The sequence below is a fragment of the Nansenia antarctica genome (genome assembly GCF_963989245.1).
Source record: "Nansenia antarctica genome assembly, chromosome: 8".
Taxonomy (NCBI): Eukaryota; Metazoa; Chordata; class Actinopteri; order Argentiniformes; family Microstomatidae; genus Nansenia; species Nansenia antarctica.
The window spans coordinates 5,047,340-5,062,694 of record NC_137678.1 but is presented as its reverse complement, the minus strand read 5'-3'; the positions used below and the strand labels follow the sequence as shown (position 1 = coordinate 5,062,694).

Here is a 15,355-nt window from a genome sequence, read left to right as displayed (position 1 = left end):
CATATTTTGAGATAAAAACAGCTAATTTAGCAGAAAGGTGACAAGTTTGCACCCCTGTATCAAGTTTATGAATGGAATGTATTCTGATCATTATGATCAGATGACAGAAGAGCGACGTGCAAAAGGAGCCAGACAGAGTCAAACTTAAACATTGCCTGGACCTGTTCTCAGTCATATTTACTTTCTCTTGTCAAAGATGCAAGAAATACAAATTGGCCCCCAACAGTGAGGTATACAGCCTTGGATTCAGTCCAATGGCTTTTGATCACTGTAAGCGGTTGTTAAGTATAACCGCATTCACTATAACCAAAGGAGACGAACTGCTACAGTCGACTAACGTTTATACTCCTTCATCCTTGAGGAGTGGCGCAGGTTAGTCATTTCTACCGACAGAAGGATCTCTCTTTCCAAACTTCCTTCACTGCTCTTGACTTCGCCTAGTGGCGGCCTGCGGTATCTGCCAGCAACATTCAGGCTACAAGTCTTCTTTGGTCAGCAGAAACTATTCCCCAGAACATAATCATTTGGAGACTGGGTAGGTCCCATCAATCTCTCGATTGAGATTCTGGGGTATTAATAAGTAAACGCTGAGGACGGGAAGTTGTCAGCAAGTTTCCACGCCCCCCAAATGTTTATCTGAGCTGCTCGTGATGCCCCTCCCCCCCCCCCGCCCTGCTCTCTGTTTAAAAGTGCAGCTCAGGTAATTGACATTGGCCTAACCAAAGTTCTGCCCACCAACTAACCCCACCACCCCCCACTTACCTCTGCAGGGCGCGATGATCTCCTCCTTCTTGTCCATGTGGTCTTTATGACACTTGATATGGCAGCGCCGGCACTCCAGGGCAGGCGGGGGCTTGAACATGTTCCAGAGGGGCTTGGTGCAGGCCTCGCAGTTGGTGGGGAAGTGGTAGAGCGTGGGAATGAACTCGTGACCCTTGTGGCAGATGTAGCCCGACTTCTCGCCGATGGTCAGCGGCTCCACTGGGAACTCGGGCTCTTTTTTGCTCTCGCCTTCGTTGGCGTAGAGGATCTGGAGAGGGAGAGGGTTAGGGTTAGAGGATCTGGAGAGGGAGAGGGTTAGGGTTAGAGGGTTAGGGTTAGAGGGTTAGGGTTAGAGGATCTGCAGAGGGAGAGGGTCACCATCACTGTTCTGTGGCTGTGTGGGCTGAGATGTAGCATGTAGCACCAACCATAGACGGGCTACAATAACTGATGCTTGCCTGGTTCATGTGAACAGTAATACTACTGGGGCGACTAGGTAAACGCGCTGCTCTCATGAAACATGTGGTTCTTCACAGGTCTGCTGGCCTGATGAACGTGAGCAGTTACTGTGTTGCTCCCCTGACACAGAGCAGTGGACGGGTACATATGGGCAATGTATTTATTATGACACATAACCGAGACCCCTGACTGTTGTTCCAGACATGAACTGGATCCTAAGTATACATTTTGGACCTGGGACCAGTTGTTCAAAACTTTTAATCTGCTATCCAGGACCAGATCCATGTATGTTTATGAAAACAAAGATTAGAACAAATGCAAAACAAATATGTATAACAGTTAAAGGAGTTAATTTATGGAATACTTTTGAAAAGGAAATGAAAATGTGTAGTACATTAAAAGGATTTAAAACATTATTTAAAAATAAGATGATTAACAAGTATAAAACAGAGGTTTAAATATAGTTTTTTATTTTATTTATTTTTTTACTTTTTGTTGACATGCGTAAGTGACATTTTTGTTTATAAAAGTTTCAATGTTTTGATTATGCATTCATGGGGGGACATGCATACATGTAACAAGGGTAGGCGCAATAAGCCACGGCTTCAGCCTACACCTTTTTGGTCCTGATGTTATAAATTGTGACTATGCACATTTTCTTATATCTGTATTGTGAATTGTATAGGGGACCAAAATAAACATTCTCAATCAATCAAAAAGAACGATTATCGGCTGATTTCCCCTATAAAACTAAAAATCAGCCAGGTAGATCTGATCACACAAATCCTCCCACACAGATCACGTTGTGGTGAAAGTAAATAGAACTGGGTGTAAAACAGAGTCTGTAAACAGCAGAGTTTGTTTTGCAGTTATTCTCCTAGGAGCAAAACCAAATCTATACGTTATATATATAGTAGTGATGCTCCGATCTGATCGGCGCCGATCGGTATCGGCCGATATGGCCTTGATCGGTTTTGATCGGAGTTCTCAAAACGGCCGATCAAACATGACCGATCAGTTTACAAAATGGCGTCGCCAGTCTGGAAATATTACACAGTGTCGGAAAGAGACAACAAATATGCCGTTTGTAATGTCTGCTCAAAAGAAATACCTCGGGGAGGAACGCACGCAAGGTCTTTCAATACCACGAATATCATACGGCATTTGCTGCGTTCGTCGATTCGCTCAGAGAGCGCCGAAGCGCACACTGGGCTCGACGTCATAAAGGGACCGAGTGCTTTGATTGGACGAGAGGCGTTCCACGAGTGCTGGTCAGAGTTCCAGCGCGACTTCACGAGCGTAGTGTAGGTAGTGTTCACCGACGTCATGTGACCCCGCGAGCAGGAAGTCACTTGGCCCATAGCAACAACAACTATTAGCGCGTGAGTTTTAGGTCTTCCTCTGTGCACCTTGCACAAGTGTAGATAGCGAGCGACTTTTCAGCAGCAGGACATATTTTAGATGATAAGAGGAACAGGCTGAGTGCCAAAAACGCTGAGATGCTTGTATTTCTCAAGGCTAATCTGCCAGTGATGCTGCTTAATCAGAAGTAAGGTTTGAGTCTGAAATCTCCTTAGGTGCAATGTTTTGTTTTTTTGTTTTATTGATTATTGCTGACTTGCTGTCTTATCTCCTCCTAAATATGACTTGAAACTGACTGACTTGAAACAGTATTTTATATTTGGCTATAGCCTGTTTATGTTGCAGTTTAGTTTGGGTATGTTTATTGTTCCTCAGGAAAGCTACAGTTACAGTATAAGCTCCAAGTTCTCTAAGAGCCCCTAGTTCCTCTCATTCGAGTGGAATGTTGCACATTTGATGTGACAGTGTACATTTTATTTATTATGATTTTTATTTTCACATTTTATTTGTTTTTCCTGAAGTAAGCTACAGGTGGTTGTGAATTCAATAAAACAGATGGTCGTCAATTCATGATACTTTCTCATCTCCTAATTTCATTTAAATACTTAATATACAATGTCAATGGTGTTAAGAATAATTTAAAACATAAATAATGCTACACAATAAATAGAATGCTTCAATTGCCATTTTCGACGCTGTGATCGGTGATCGGTGATATCGGATCGGCAGATCACTGATTCCAGTGATCGGTGATCGGTGATCGGCACCAAAAACCCTGATCGGAGCATCTCTAATATATAGGCTATTGTCATTCTAGCACTAATCAAATGAGCTATAATGCATTATCAATGAAAAATAACAAATAAGATGCAGAGAGACAGACTGAGGGTGAGGGTGACAGGAATGACCTGGAATATCCTGGGGATCTCTTTGGCGTCAGCGCGGTACACGTCTGTCTGGGTGACAGGCCGCACATGGAACAGTTTGCTGCAAGAAGATAAAAACGTTTAAATAAAATGTGTTTAAAAATGTGGGTTAGGGTTGAACATAGCTTTTTTTATGGATTGGAATGTAGCAATTTCTTAAGCCGAGTTAATAACCAATGACTGGTCTAAATGACAAACATTCTAATGAATAACTTGATTCTAATGAATTGTTGATGTGTTGAATACTTATTTCTCGCACTGTACACCAGCCATTTGCTTAAGTTAAAAAAGTTAAACTGTACACACAATTGGTTCTTCTTCTTTCAATTGGTTCTCCTTTATGTAAATGCTTCAGTTAAGTCCCCAAACAAATCTGTCGCTTCTTATGCTACACCATGCAAACCACATTCCAAACAAATATTATGCACAAAAGTGTTCAACATGGATGTAGATCAGAACGAGTTTGTCCCAGCTGTGTGTGTGTGTGCGGAGTGTGTGAGTGTGTGTGTGTGTGTGTGTGTGTGTGTGTGTGTGTGTGTGTGTGTGTGTGTGTGTGTGTGTGCTTGTGAACTAGAGAATTAGCGAATTGGCCGAATCTCCATTCAGATAAACAAAACTGAAATTGAGTGGCTGTTTCTCTACTTTGCAGGTTGTTGCTGTAATGCTCTTCAAGTTAACTTATCAAAATACATCTTTACAAGGTCCTTTGAAGACCCTTTTAATGGGCTTCCACACAGAACACGTTACTCACTCGATATCCAGCACCATGTAGGGGTTGGACAGCTCTTTGTCTTGCTCACTGTTATAAAAAAGAATCTTCTTGCTGCTCACTACCACATACTGTAAAAAGACAAGAAAATACAATTCACTCAGAAATATGTTTCTCAGACATTTTCAGATCTCAAGTTACGCATCAACAGAAGCCATTTACACTGTCAAGTAGCGATGTAACGATACACTCAACTCACGACTCGATACAATTCCCGCTACGATTTCTTTTACAAAATTAGATTGCAGACAAATTATGACTGAAAAAGATTTTAATAAATGTATTTCTCATACAAAAACTACAAAATACTGTATTTTCTTAAAGAATCCCTTTTTATTCCTGAGGTAGGGTATAACGTTTCTCACTAGCTGCAGACACAGGCCAGGGAGCGCTCCTTCTGCAGAGCGCACTGTGCTCGCCCCATACTGGCTCTCTGGGTTTTGCCTTTTGGGTGGTTTGGTAACCCTAGATGATCTTTGTGACATTTTACACATGACATTTCACATATGTACACAAACTCCCAAAAGTATAAAAGCACCACTTGTAAAACACCACTAGAACATGCTCACTCGTAATGCCGCTTCTCTCTTCAAATCGCCGCAGCTCTCTTTGAGCTTCGTACTCTGAGTAATAAACCCTATATGGGTAGAAGGCGGAATTCCTTCCATAGCACATATAGTTTAGGAATTACGGTAATGAGAATGTGTGCTTTTAACAGATTTTTAAGGGTTAAAAGAGTATTGCGATTGTTTTTTTAATTTCACCGATTTGAAACGTCTCAAATTTGTAGCGATATTAAACTGTCTGGCGATGCATCGTTCCATCCCATCCATGATGTTTAAATCAGCATTTTCATTAAAGCCATTTTTTCCAGAAAATGAAATGGATAAAATAATTAAACAGTTATAATAATATATATATACCGGTATTATACTAATTAATCACAATAAAAGTCGACATGGCCTAATTTAGTGGGTTCCTTCCAAGTGTACATGGGACACCCAGTACCCTGGGTGTCATTGTGATGCGATCTTTCTAAACCACCACCTGTTGTTGTGAGGGGGGAACCCTCTCCAGAAGGAACATCTTGTCACAGATCTCCGGGGGGTTTGGCTCAGCACGTTAACTAACGGTCAGTTACAAGTATTTTGTGTGTTAAATGTGAACTCCTAAAACAAAGTGTTAGTGAATATGGAACTGTGTCAAACATGTTCTATGTACCTTTCTCTCCCATCCAAACTTCTTGGTGTTGTTCCTGACAGGCAGTGACAGCCATCCCTCCAGCCTGGTTTCTAGGAGAAAAAGGAGAAACACATTTAAACAGCAGGGTAACATTGGACAATATGCAGGGCAGTACCTGAATGGGGGGGGGGGGGGGGTTGTCTTGTCTTTGAGCTGGGGAGAGGTTAAAGAAAAGATCAATGAATGAACCATAGTAATTGTCCAAATGAGCCACAGTTAGACAGCATGATCCAGAGTTAGCAACACCACTAATGAAAATAGCCCTCAAATATCTGTTCTTTTTATGTAACGGTTTGACAATCTTTCAATTCCTGTGGAAATCCCATGTTCTTCTGTTACTGATGTGACAAACGCACAGATTAGCCGTAAACGCTGTGGAAGAGCCATGTTCAGATAGGGGTTCACACACACGGAAAATCAGTTGTTTGCAACTGAACTGTTTCCAACCTTGCCGGAGTCAGAGTGTGAAAAATGGGGGGTGATACTCTGCTTTAGTTCCTCTCTAATTCCTCTCCTACCTCTCTAACCTCTAGACTACCTGCCTCTCTAACCTCTAGACTACCTGCCTCTCTAACCTCTAGACTACCTGCCTCTCTAACCTCGAGACTACCTGCCTCTCTGACCTCTAGACTACCTGCCTCTCTGACCTCTAGACTACCTGCCTCTCTAAACTCTAGACTACCTGCCTCTCTAACCTCTAGACTACCTGCCTCTCTAACCTCTAGACTCCCTGCCTCTCTAACCTCTAGACTCCCTGCCTCTTTAACCTCTAGACTACCTGCCTCTCTAACCTCTAGACTACCTGCCTCTCAAACCTCTAGGCTACCTGCCTCTCTACCCTCTAGACTACCTGACCTCTCTAACCTCTAGACTACCTGCCTCTCTAACCTCTAGACTACCTGCCCCTCTAACCTCTAGACTACCTGCCTCTCTAACCTCTAGACTACCTCTCTAACCTCTAGACTACTTGCCTCTCTAACCTCTAGACTACCTGCCTCTCTAACCTCTAGGCTACCTGCCTCTCTAACCTCTAGACTACCTGCCTCTCTAACCTCTAGACTACCTGCCTCTCTAACCTCTAGACTACCTGCCTCTCTAACCTCTAGACTACCTCCCTCTCTAACCTCTAGGCTACCTCTCTAACCTCTAGACTACCTGCCTCTCTAACCTCTAGACTACCTGCCTCTCTAACCTCTAGACTCCCTGCCTCTTTAACCTCTAGACTACCTGCCTCTCTAACCTCTAGACTACCTGCCTCTCTAACCTCTAGACTACCTGTCTCTCTAACCTCTAGACTACCTCTCTAACCTCTAGACTACCTACCTCTCTAACCTCTAGACTACCTGCCTCTCTAACCTCTAGACTACCTGCCTCTCTAACCTCTAGACTACCTGCCTCTCTAACCTCTAGGCTACCTGCCTCTCTAACCTCTAGACTACCTCTCTAACCTCTAGACTACTTGCCTCTCTAACCTCTAGACTACCTGCCTCTCTAACCTCTAGGCTACCTGCCTCTCTAACCTCTAGACTACCTGCCTCTCTAACCTCTAGACTACCTGCCTCTCTAACCTCTAGACTACCTGCCTCTCTAACCTCTAGACTACCTCCCTCTCTAACCTCTAGGCTACCTCTCTAACCTCTAGACTACCTGCCTCTCTAACCTCTAGACTACCTGCCTCTCTAACCTCTAGACTCCCTGCCTCTTTAACCTCTAGACTACCTGCCTCTCTAACCTCTAGACTACCTGCCTCTCTAACCTCTAGACTACCTGTCTCTCTAACCTCTAGACTACCTCTCTAACCTCTAGACTACCTACCTCTCTAACCTCTAGACTACCTGCCTCTCTAACCTCTAGACTACCTGCCTCTCTAACCTCTAGACTACCTGCCTCTCTAACCTCTAGGCTACCTGCCTCTCTAACCTCTAGACTACCTGCCTCTCTAACCTCTAGGCTACCTCTCTAACCTCTAGGCTACCTCCCTCTCTAACCTCTAGACTACCTGCCTCTCTAACCTCTAGACTACCTGCCTCTCTAACCTCTAGACTACCTGCCTCTCTAACCTCTAGACTACCTGCCTCTCTAACCTCTAGGCTACCTCTCTAACCTCTAGGCTACCTCCCTCTCTAACCTCTAGACTACTTGCCTCTCTAACCTCTAGACTACCTGCCTCTCTAACCTCTAGACTACCTGCCTCTCTAACCTCTAGGCTACCTGCCTCTCTAACCTCTAGACTACCTGCCTCTCTAACCTCTAGACTACCTGCCTCTCTAACCTCTAGACTACCTGCCTCTCCAACCTCTAGACTACCTGCCTCTCTAACCTCTAGACCACCTGCCTCTCTAACCTCTAGGCTACCTGCCTCTCTAACCTCTAGACTACCTGCCTCTCTAACCTCTAGACTACCTGCCTCTCTAACCTCTAGACTACCTGCCTCTCTAACCTCTAGACTACCTGCCTCTCTAACCTCTAGACCACCTGCCTCTCTAACCTCTAGGCTACCTGCCTCTCTAACCTCTAGACTACCTGCCTCTATAACCTCTAGACTCCCTGCCTCTTTAACCTCTAGACTACCTGCCTCTCTAACCTCTAGACTACTTGCCTCTCTAACCTCTAGGCTACCTGCCTCTCTAACCTCTAGACTCCCTGCCTCTTTAACCTCTAGACTACCTGCCTCTCTAACCTCTAGACTACCTGCCTCTCTAACCTCTAGACTACCTGCCTCTCTAACCTCTAGACTACCTGCCTCTCTAACCTCTAGACTACTTGCCTCTCTAACCTCTAGGCTACCTGCCTCTCTAACCTCTAGACTCCCTGCCTCTTTAACCTCTAGACTACCTGCCTCTCTAACCTCAAGACTACCTGCCTCTCTGACCTCTAGACTACCTGCCTCTCTAACCTCTAGGCTACCTGCCTCTCTAACCTCTAGGCTACCTGCCTCTCTAACCTCTAGACTACCTGCCTCTCTAACCTCTAGACTACCTGCCTCTCTGACCTCTAGACTACCTGCCTCTCTAACCTCTAGACTACCTGCCTCTCTGACCTCTAGACTACCTGCCTCTCTAACCTCTAGACTACCTGCCTCTCTAACCTCTAGACTACCTGCCTCTCTAACCTCTAGGCTACCTCTCTAACCTCTAGACTACCTCAGGGTTGCCACGCTTGCCTTGAAATAATTTTCCATACCACCTCTTGATTTTCCAGGTACCATGTTTTGTGATGATATCTAGACCGTTAAAACTTTCCGCCCCCGCCCGTCCACCACACCGGCCCACCCCCACCCCCAGAGGACACCTGACTACTTACTTGATTTAAAAGATGTGCCGTCTAGATGTGCAGTCTAGTCTAGATGTGCGATCAGCTCTTAAATGCTTAGAGATAGTTCGCTGTCTAACCAGTGTTTTAATTGCTCAGTGTAGATGTATTAAACTAGAACTAATTTCCAGCCTAGAACACCACTGGGCTGAAAAACTTGGTTCCCTAAAACGTATAGGTGATGGTGGTGATTCCAATTCATCAGAGCAGTCATACGTCATCTCCCTGTCATCAGAACGATCACGCCCCCTTTTGGGTGGCAGAATTGTTAGAGGTTTGACTTGCGGTCAATGCAAATGTATGGTCTTTGCTACTTTTATACGTTAAAATAAGAAAACAGTATTGCTTTTTAGCAATTAGGAGCCCAAATCAGATGGCCAGTCAGGCAAACAATTATATAGTGTCGTTGCCGATCAATGATCTACGTCGTTATATATTTTAAAAATCATGAAATAGAGGTTGATGTGTGTCCTTTCAGTCTGCCTCCATCTATGTGGCTGAACGACCCTAACCCTGAGATGTCATATAACCCTAACCTGCATACAACTACCTTATTGAATCTCCAGATAATGTATTTCTGACATCTATCACTTGCTGTAGTTAAGATACTTTATTTTTCTGTTTTGGTAGTCAGTCCAATGTGACACTTGCCCTCCTCCACCGGCCCTAGTTTTGGATCTAGCTTGCTGTTCATTATTTTGATAATAAATCATAGCTAGCTAGCTATAACATCTTCATATTAAAAAAAAAAATATATATATATATATATATATATACACACATACATATACTATATATACCATACAGGCTAAATACTGATCACTTGGCATATGCATAATCTATTAAAGTAGCGAAGATCACACATTTGCATTGACCGCCAGTCAAACTTCTACCACTTCCTGAGTAAATCCAACGTTCCTACGCTGAGATATGACCGTTTTAGCACATCAATGTTTGTTTGCAACAATGAACCATGTGCTTGCCAACCAACATTGATAAAGCCACATTTAGAACAGCCACAGACAGTTCCAAGCCAACTACTTAAAGTTGAGAATAAACTTCAATTATTAAATGTTTTAGAAAGCCTATCAAATTTTCCGGGACAACACAATTTTAACCTCTAGACTACCTCTCTAACCTCTAGACTACCTCTCTAACCTCTAGGCTACCTCTCTAACCTCTAGGCTACCACGGCCACAGACATTACCTGCGTAGGCGTCGTCCATGTCGAGGTCAGGCCCGCTGCTGATGCTCGCCGCCTCTAAGGAGTGGACGCTGACGGAGTTGAGGAGGCCGCGCAGCTGTTCGATGTCGCTGTCCTTGCTGTCCAGGGCCATCTGCAGCTCTATGCGCAGCTGACTCTCGTCTGCAATTTGCTGCAGACAGAAAGACGGACGAAAAGGACATTCTTTTAGTCATCCATAGTTTTTCCGTCTGCGGCCCCTGTTGACGTTGTTTGTCGGCATGTTATTGATCGCTGGCACGTCGACGGCCGCTGTTGTTGAAACGGTTAGGGTCAGGTGTCGTTGGTTGTGTTGATGACCACATTGCATACCGTCGACCTCCCTCGGAACTTGACGATGCTGTTATTGAAGTGGTTGTGGTTGACGGTTAGTGTGTGGTCGTGGTTGTGTTACTGTTAGTGTAAGGTTGTGGTTGTGACAGTTAGTGTGAGGTGGTGGTTGTGGTTGTGACAGTTGTGGTTTAGCCCTTAGTGTAAGGTTGTGGTTGTGACAGTTAGTGTGAGGTGGTGGTTGTGGTTCTGACAGTTGTAGTTTAGCCCTTAGTGTAATGTGGTGGTTAGGGTTAGGTTGAGGTTTTGGGTGTAGTTTAGCCCTGATTGTAAGGTGGTGGTTAGGGTAAGTGTAAGGTGGTGGTTAGGGTTAGAGTTAGGGTTAGGGTTGGTGTAAGGTGGTGGTGCTGACCGCCTGCATGTCGTTGATCTCCCTCTGGTACTTGATGATGGTGCTGTTAAGCTTCTCCTTCTCCGACCGCAGCTCCAGCTGCAACTTCCTGTTCTCTTTCTCCTTCCGTCGCACATCCGTGTCGTTACCACGACGACTGCCTCCGCCACGCATCTCTTTCCTGTTCATGATCTCTGCCAGCTTGTTCACAGCCTAAAACACACGTTCGTACACACACACACACACACACACACACACACACACTTGTAATGACCCTATAATTAAGAGTACTGAGTGTAATGTAGAAAAAACATTTGACTAATAAGTTAACTAATATTACAACACAGTCAGGTTAAATCAGGGAAACATGTCTAAACTATCCTTCCCTCCCAGCAGACGTACCTGGGTCTAACCCTCCCAGCAGACGTACCTGGGTCTAACCCTCCCAGCAGATGTACCTGGGTCTAAAACACCCAGCAGACGTACCTGGGTCTAAAACACCCAGCAGACGTACCTGGGTCTAACCCTCCCAGCAGACGTACCTGGGTCTAACCCTCCCAGCAGACGTACCTGGGTCTAACCCTCCCAGCAGAGACGTACCTGGGTCTAACCCTCCCAGCAGAGACGTACCTGGGTCTTCAGCGTTCTCTCTGACTGCAGCTGCTTCTCAAACGTGACCTTCATCTGGCTCATCTGCTGCTCGTCGTCCTTCGATGTCTGCAGCTCTGAACACAACAGACCAGACAGCGCTGCTCATGTACAGTTGTAAACAGCCCTGCTCATGTACAGTTGTAAAGTCAAGGCTTTCTTTTCAATACCACAATTGTCCATCTAGTAAAACCAGTCCGTACCCCTGTATCCCAGTACACATGACAATAGTACTTTGGAAAGAAATGCGTCACTAATTGAACTGTAGTTAACTGTGAGAGCAATCACATCGTTGCAGTTCATAGTTATGGAGATGTTCTCTTGCTATCCAAATCCGGGGCGATTAAAACCAAAAAAGGAAATAAATTGAAATAAGGAACAGTTTACCTTCATGCGTGTCCTTCAGTCTGTTGTTCAGCTCCTCCTTCTCGTTGGCGAGGTTGGCCACGTCACCAGTCAGAGTTCTGTTGGATTCCTCCAACTACATAGGAACATAATCCACCAAATACTCTTTACACTCATAAAGGGCCTTATATCATTGAAACATACAAAATGTGAAAATGTCGTTTTCCATTCTGTTCATCAGGTTTTGCCTTCTAGATCTCCAAATCTAAACTAACTCTGTGGGAACGCAGCTCAGCCCCTGTCCACTCACCCCTATCCCGAGCCCCTGTCCACTCACCCCTATCCCCTGTCCACTCACCCCTAGCCCTATCCCCTGTCCACTCACCCCTATCCCTATCCCCTGTCCACTCACCCCTATCCCTAGCCCCTGTCCACTCACCCCTATCCCTATCCCCTGTCCACTCACCCCTATCCCTAGCCACTGTCCACTCACCCCTATCCCTAGCCCCTGTCCACTCACCCCTATCCCCTGTCCACTCACCCCTATCCCTAGCCCCTGTCCACTCACCCCTATCCCTATCCCCTGTCCACTCACCCCTATCCCCTGTCCACTCACCCCTATCCCCTGTCCACTCACCCCTATCCCTATCCCCTGTCCACTCACCCCTATCCCCTGTCCACTCACCCCTATCCCTATCCCCTGTCCACTCACCCCTATCCCCTGTCCACTCACCCCTATCCCCTGTCCACTCACCCCTATCCCCTGTCCACTCACCCCTATCCCCTGTCCACTCACCCCTATCCCCTGTCCACTCATCCCTATCCCCTGTCCACTCACCCCTATCCCTATCCCCTGTCCACTCACCCCTATCCCCTGTCCACTCACCCCTATCCCCTGTCCACTCATCCCTATCCCCTGTCCACTCACCCCTATCCCCTGTCCACTCACCCCTATCCCCTGTCCACTCACCCCTATCCCTAGCCCCTGTCCACTCACCCCTATCCCTATCCCCTCTCCACTCACCCCTATCCCCTGTCCACTCACCCCTATCCCGAGCCCCTGTCCACTCACCCCTATCCCTATCCCCTGTCCACTCACCCCTATCCCTATCCCCTGTCCACTCACCGCTATCCCCTGTCCACTCACCGCTATCCCCTGTCCACTCACCCCTATCCCTATCCCCTGTCCACTCACCCCTATCCCTATCCCCTGTCCACTCACCCCTATCCCTATCCCCTGTCCACTCACCCCTATCCCCTGTCCACTCACCCCTATCCCTATCCCCTGTCCACTCATCCCTATCCCCTGTCCACTCACCCCTATCCCCTGTCCACTCACCCCTATCCCTATCCCTGTCCTCTCACCCCTATCCCTATCCCCTGTCCACTCACCCCTATCCCTAGCCCCTGTCCACTCACCCCTATCCCCTGTCCACTCACCCCCATCCCTATCCCCTGTCCACTCACCCCTATCCCTATCCCCTGTCCACTCACCCCTATCCCCTGTCCACTCACCCCTATCCCTATCCCCTGTCCACTCACCCCTATCCCTATCCCCTGTCCACTCACCCCTATCCCCTGTCCACTCACCCCTATCCCCTGTCCACTCACCCCTATCCCCTGTCCACTCACCCCTATCCCTATCCCCTGTCCACTCACCCCTATCCCCTGTCCACTCACCCCTATCCCCTGTCCACTCACCCCTATCCCCTGTCCACTCACCCCTATCCCCTGTCCACTCACCCCTATCCCCTGTCCACTCACCCCTATCCCTATCCCCTGTCCACTCATCCCTATCCCCTGTCCACTCACCCCTATCCCCTGTCCACTCACCCCTATCCCCTGTCCACTCACCCCTATCCCTATCCCCTGTCCACTCACCCCTATCCCTATCCCCTGTCCACTCACCCCTATCCCTAGCCCCTGTCCACTCACCCCTATCCCTATCCCCTGTCCACTCACCCCCATCCCTAGCGCCTGTCCACTCACCGAGCCGATGGTGACGTCCTTGTCGCCCAGCTCCTGCCTGTGTCGGGCCATCATCTCCTTCAGCTCCAGCTCCTTCATGATCTTCTCCTTCTCCAGGTCAGAGTACTGCTCCTCCGCGATGGACCGGGCCAGCTGCTCCGAGTCCGCCTTGGTCAGCGTGATCTCCAGCTGGGCCGCCAGGGAGTCCCTGTGGGGGTCAAGTGGGTCATCATGGGCCAATCAGATCAGTTGGGGGGATTGGGGGGGATTAAGCTATATACATGTTACGGTACATGTGGGAAAACTAGGGTTAGGGTTAGGTGCTAGGGTGACTTGGTATATGCTGGCATGTCTAACCTTAACCCTAACCCTAGCACCCTAGCACATAACCCTAACGCTAGTTTTCCCACATGTACCGTATTCCCACATGTACTATAACATACATATCTTACGTTTTGCAGTTTTGGGACTATTCCATTATGTCCATTGCAGTATGCATGCTACATCGAGCTGACGTAAAGAAAGAGAAAACAAACAACAACTCAACCCCAGACCCACCTCTCCTCCTGCAGCTCCTGGAGTGACTGCTGCATGTCCTTGTACAGCTTGTTCTTCTCCTCACACTCCTCCTTCAGCTCGCGCACCTGCGTCTTATACAGCGTCTGCAACACCACAACCAGGACAACTATCACCTGCGTCTTATACAGCGTCTACAACACCACAACCAGGACAACTATCACCTGCGTCTTATACAGCGTCTGCAACACCACAACCAGGACAACTATCACCTGCGTCTTATACAGCGTCTGCAACACCACGACCAGGACAACTATCACCTGCGTCTTATACAGTGTCTACAACACCAAGACCAGGACAACCATCACCTGCGTCTTATACAGCGTCTGCAACACCACGACCAGGACAACTATCACCTGCGTCTTATACAGCGTCTGCAACACCACGACCAGGACAACTATCACCTGCGTCTTATACAGTGTCTGCAACACCACGACCAGGACAACTATCACCTGCGTCTTATACAGCGTCTGCAACACCACGACCAGGCCAACTATCACCTGCGTCTTATACAGCGTCTGCAACACCACAACCAGGACAACTATCACCTGCGTCTTATACAGCGTCTGCAACACCACAACCAGGACAACTATCACCTGCGTCTTATACAGCGTCTGCAACACCACAACCAGGACAACTATCACCTGCGTCTTATACAGCGTCTGCAACACCACGACCAGGACAACTATCACCTGCGTCTTATACAGCGTCTACAACACCACAACCAGGACAACTATCACCTGCGTCTTATACAGCGTCTGCAACACCACGACCAGGACAACTATCAACACACTTACACACTCTCAATAATGTAAAACAAAGCACATTAACACAACATTACTGGCTGAATGCAGAAGCACAGACTCCACATAGACGTTGTGCTGTCTTTACGTTCTTGTTCATATGAGCCATTACAATGTTTAAAGTGTTTAAAGTGAAGTTAGCATTTAAAGGCTCATTCTGGGATTTGTTCTGCTGCTCAATTTCAATTCATGACAAAAGAATATAACGTTTAAATGCCTAATGAGGGTAGTACAACTAGTACAACCTTATTATAACACAAAATAAAAACCCAATGTCTT

At 46.8% G+C, this 15,355-nt stretch overlaps 1 protein-coding gene across 1 annotated transcript in view; it reads right to left on the bottom strand.

Annotated features, from left to right (window-relative positions):
- LOC308163774 (rho-associated protein kinase 2-like) overlaps positions 1-15,355 on the bottom strand; it is a gene marked incomplete at both ends in the record, with an annotated part of 345,346 nt that overhangs the window by 322,129 nt on the left and 7,862 nt on the right. The window contains 10 exons of the mRNA XM_080537962.1: positions 763-1,030; positions 3,492-3,570; positions 4,261-4,349; positions 5,500-5,570; positions 10,040-10,208; positions 10,758-10,949; positions 11,367-11,461; positions 11,772-11,865; positions 13,719-13,905; positions 14,256-14,359. Coding sequence (XP_080394088.1) covers positions 763-1,030; positions 3,492-3,570; positions 4,261-4,349; positions 5,500-5,570; positions 10,040-10,208; positions 10,758-10,949; positions 11,367-11,461; positions 11,772-11,865; positions 13,719-13,905; positions 14,256-14,359 — 1,348 coding nt within the window. The remainder of the gene's footprint in view (positions 1-762; positions 1,031-3,491; positions 3,571-4,260; positions 4,350-5,499; positions 5,571-10,039; positions 10,209-10,757; positions 10,950-11,366; positions 11,462-11,771; positions 11,866-13,718; positions 13,906-14,255; positions 14,360-15,355) is intronic.